Source organism: Dipodomys ordii, unplaced genomic scaffold, assembly GCF_000151885.1.
Source record: "Dipodomys ordii isolate 6190 unplaced genomic scaffold, Dord_2.0 Scaffold6, whole genome shotgun sequence".
Lineage (NCBI taxonomy): Eukaryota > Metazoa > Chordata > Mammalia > Rodentia > Heteromyidae > Dipodomys > Dipodomys ordii.
In genome coordinates, this window is record NW_012267222.1 from 19,056,366 (window position 1) to 19,060,314 (window position 3,949).

At 47.2% G+C, this 3,949-nt stretch overlaps 1 protein-coding gene across 1 annotated transcript in view; it reads left to right on the forward strand.

The window, feature by feature from the left end:
* Positions 1-3,328, forward strand: part of Fbxo42 (F-box protein 42) — a 62,009-nt gene extending 58,681 nt beyond the window's left edge. Inside the window, exons 9-10 of the mRNA XM_013035248.1 lie at positions 831-947; positions 1,636-3,328. Coding sequence (XP_012890702.1) covers positions 831-947; positions 1,636-2,751 — 1,233 coding nt within the window. The 3' untranslated portion in view covers positions 2,752-3,328. The remainder of the gene's footprint in view (positions 1-830; positions 948-1,635) is intronic.
* The last annotated feature ends 621 nt before the right edge of the window (positions 3,329-3,949 follow it).

Below are 3,949 nucleotides of genomic sequence, written 5' to 3' on the forward strand. Positions count from 1 at the left end.
TCCCTCCCTCTCTTCTCTTCTCTTCTCTTCTCTTCTCTTCTCTTCTCTTCTCTTCTCTTCTCTTCTCTTCTCTTCTCTTCTCTTCTCTTCTCTTCTTTTCTTTTCTCTTCTCTTCTCTTCTTTCTTGGGTCTGGGCGCTGTCCCTGAGCTCTTTTGCTCAAGACTAGCACTCTACTACTTTGAGCCACAGCTTCACTTCTAGTTTTTGAGTGGTTAATTGGAGATAAGAGTCTCACAGGGACTTTTCTGCTCTGGCTGGCTTTAAAGCACAGTCCTCAGATCTCAGCCTCCAGAGTAGCTATGATGATAGGTGTGAGCCACTGGTGTCCAGCTGAATAATTGTATCATTATTCTTTCTATTTCCTCTTTAAGCAATAAGGTTTACTGCTATTATCTTTTTTCAAAGTGGAGAAGACAGTAGAACAGAAAATCGATTACCAGTTGCCAAAGTACACACTGGATATGTTTAATATTCAGAAAATTAGGGAGCTAGGAGTGTGACTCAAGTGGTGGAGTGCCTGTTCAGCAAGCACATAGGTTCAAACCCCAGTACCACCAAAAAATTAATTGCCTCATGTAGAGTTACGGATATTATTTCTCCCCTCCCTGCGATTCTCCTCTGCCCCCCAAACACAGGAAGCCTAGTCACAGTTGACTCGAGGGTCACCAGCACAATTCCATGTCAGGACACTCAGTGGTAATGCAGGAACAACTGAATGAATGAAAACCCTCTGAAGAGTCCCAGGCAACACAGCTTTAAGACTGCAGCTCTGTATGTATGTTGTAGCATGTATCACACCTAAGCCCTATTGTTGCTCCTTTTTCTATAGCTGTTCAAGGATGCTTGGTTGTTGCATATGCACCCAGGTCCCTGGGCCTGGCAGCCACTCAAGGTAGAAAATGAAGATCATGGAGCTCCTGAGTTGTGGTGCCATCCAGCCTGCCGGGTAAGTGGGGAACTGAGACACCAGCAGGGAAGGTCCCAAACAAAATTACTTCAGCAAATTTCAAAGAAAATTTGTGCACAAAAGAGGTAGATGTTAGCCGGGCGTGGTGGCTTATGCCTGTAATCCTAGCTACTCAGGAGGCTGAGATCTGAGGATCATAGTTCAGAGCCAGCTGGGCCAGGAAAGTCCATGAAACTCTTATCTCAAATAAACTACCAGAAAAACCAGAAGTGGCACTGTGGTTCAAATGGTAGAACAGTAGCCTGAGCTAAAGAGCTGAGGGACAGTGCCCAAGCCCAGAGTTCAAGCCCCATGACTGACTATATATATATGGGCAAATAAATAAATGAACCACTAAATGGGAGACATAAGTGGCTCTACTCACCCTAAGTCCCAAGTTTAAGCACCTCTTTGTCTATGAAATATTCCCCAGAGTCCCTCAAACAAAAATTGATCCTCCCTCCACTCCACCCCTGTTCTGTGGCTATAGCCAATGACTGTGCATGTCACACTATAGCAGCCATGTTCCCGTGTCTCACCCATCCAGCATAGAACACAGAGTCTACAGATCATTTTATCTCTGTATCGTACAAAACAGTAGCTCATTCCAGATGATGGAGCTGAGATTTTTAGAATTGAATGATCAAATTGTAGAAGAGGCTGTGAGCACAAGTCCTTTGTCTTCTAGGTGGGACAGTGTGTGGTGGTCTTCAGCCAGGCTCCTAGTGGGAGAGCCCCCCTCAGCCCCAGTTTGAACTCTCGCCCATCACCTATCAGTGCCACTCCTCCAGCCCTGGTCCCTGAAACGAGAGAGTACCGCTCCCAGTCTCCAGTAAGGAGTATGGATGAAGTGCCATGTGTTAACGGCCGCTGGGGAACCCTGAGGCCCAGGGCTCAAAGGCAGACACCCTCAGGTTCTCGGGAAGGGAGCCTCTCCCCTGCCAAAGGAGACGGCTCTCCCATTCTCAATGGTGGGAGTTTGTCTCCAGGAGCAGCAGCTGTCGGTGGGACTTCCTTGGACAGTCCTGTGCAGGCCATCTCTCCAGGCACCCCATCTGCCTCTGAAGGATATGATCTGAAGATGGGACTTCCTCTGGCCCCGCGTAGAGGGTCATTACCAGATCAGAAGGATCTGAGATTAGGGTCAATCGATCTGAATTGGGACCTGAAACCTACTTCCAGCAGCAATCACGTGGATGGCATGGACAGCAGGACAGTTGGGGGGAGTATGAGACACCCTGTGGAACAGACCAATGGTGTGCATACCCCACCCCATGTGGCCAGTGCCCTGGCAGGGGCCGTCTCTCCTGGTGCCCTGCGGCGGAGTCTGGAAGCCATCAAAGCGATGTCATCCAAAGGCCCCTCGGCCTCTGCAGCACTAAGTCCTCCTCTTGGGTCTTCTCCAGGCTCCCCTGGAAGCCAGAACCTGAGCAGTGGAGAAACAGTGCCCATCCCTCGCCCAGGGCCAGCCCAAGGTGATGGACATTCCCTACCTCCCATTGCCCGCCGCCTGGGCCATCACCCTCCACAGTCCCTCAATGTTGGCAAACCCTTATACCAGAGCATGAACTGCAAGCCCATGCAGATGTACGTGCTGGACATTAAAGATACAAAGGAACGGGGCCGCGTGAAGTGGAAAGTATTTAATAGCAGTTCTGTGGTTGGGCCTCCGGAAACCAGCCTGCACACAGTGGTACAAGGCAGGGGTGAACTCATCATATTTGGAGGACTCATGGACAAAAAGCAGAACGTGAAGTACTATCCTAAAACAAACGCCTTGTACTTTGTGCGTGCAAAGAGATAATGTGTGCAGAACCCTTTTCCCTTTCTGTGGCTTTTAATTTGGAATTTTCCAGTGTGCAAGCATTTGGACTGAGACCTGGGGAAACAACAGCCTTTGTCTCATAGCCAAAACTCAACTCCAGCTCCCAGCCTCCCTCCATTAATAAGAAAAAATTATATATAAATATAAATATATATATATTATATAGCCAACTCTGTTTACACAAAAAGAGAGACCTCCGTCCTGGTTCAGATAAAATTGTTGCTGTTTTAGTAGAGACTGTGCTGCTTTTTTCTACTTTGCTGATAACTAGACCAAGAAGTTAGGGAACAGACTAACAGCAGTAACTTTCTAAAAGGAACTGAAGAACCCTGGTAAATCCTTATGTGGCCTTCTCAGAATTTACAAACAAAAACGACAGGCTTAGATAGGATCCACAGGAGGAGGCACCAAACCCCATGCTGCAGGGTAACCTAATGAAGAAACCGTCCTTCCTCTTCTCTCAAAACCACAGAGGACCTGTGACAGCACTGCAGGAATGCCTGTGCCTGGTCTCTTCTGCCCCGTATGATTGATGGAAATCACCCAATGAGATTTTGTCCATGCGTGCCAGGATCATGGAGAAAAAAACGTTTACGCAGCTGACTTGTCTGCCATGGCTGCTGGTCTTTTGAGTGCTCCCTCCATGCCTCAGAACACATTTGGTATCTGGTTGTGGAACTTTCTGACAATCCTTTTTGGTTGCAAGTTGCCAAAATCCATATTTGTTCTTTTTCCTTCTAGAATTGGGTCCTCAGAGGCTGATTTCCCACTTCTAGACTGCTTCTTCCTCTGCCTGCCTCCCCAACCCCCTGCCACCTTGGTTTTTGGGTTGGTTTGGTGTTGCATATAGATTTTTTTTAAGCCCTAAATTTTTTCTCACTGTTTCCTTTACAAAGCTCAGGTGCTTGCAGTAATCAAACATTTCTTCAAAAATATTGTTAGAACATTTTGTTTGGTGTCACTAGGCGCTAGTAGAGAATTCTGAAATTTCAGTATTGTGGGAAAAAAATTCCTTGATGCCTCAAGAGACACTTCCCCTTGTGTGACCCTCCCCACCTCTCCCCACCCAGCACTCACTTGTATTTGATTTGTTTCAGACAGCTGTATACTTCTTATTTCCAAATTTCATTGGATACACTCAGAGTGAAGGTTGAAATGGACCCTAGAAGGGAATTCT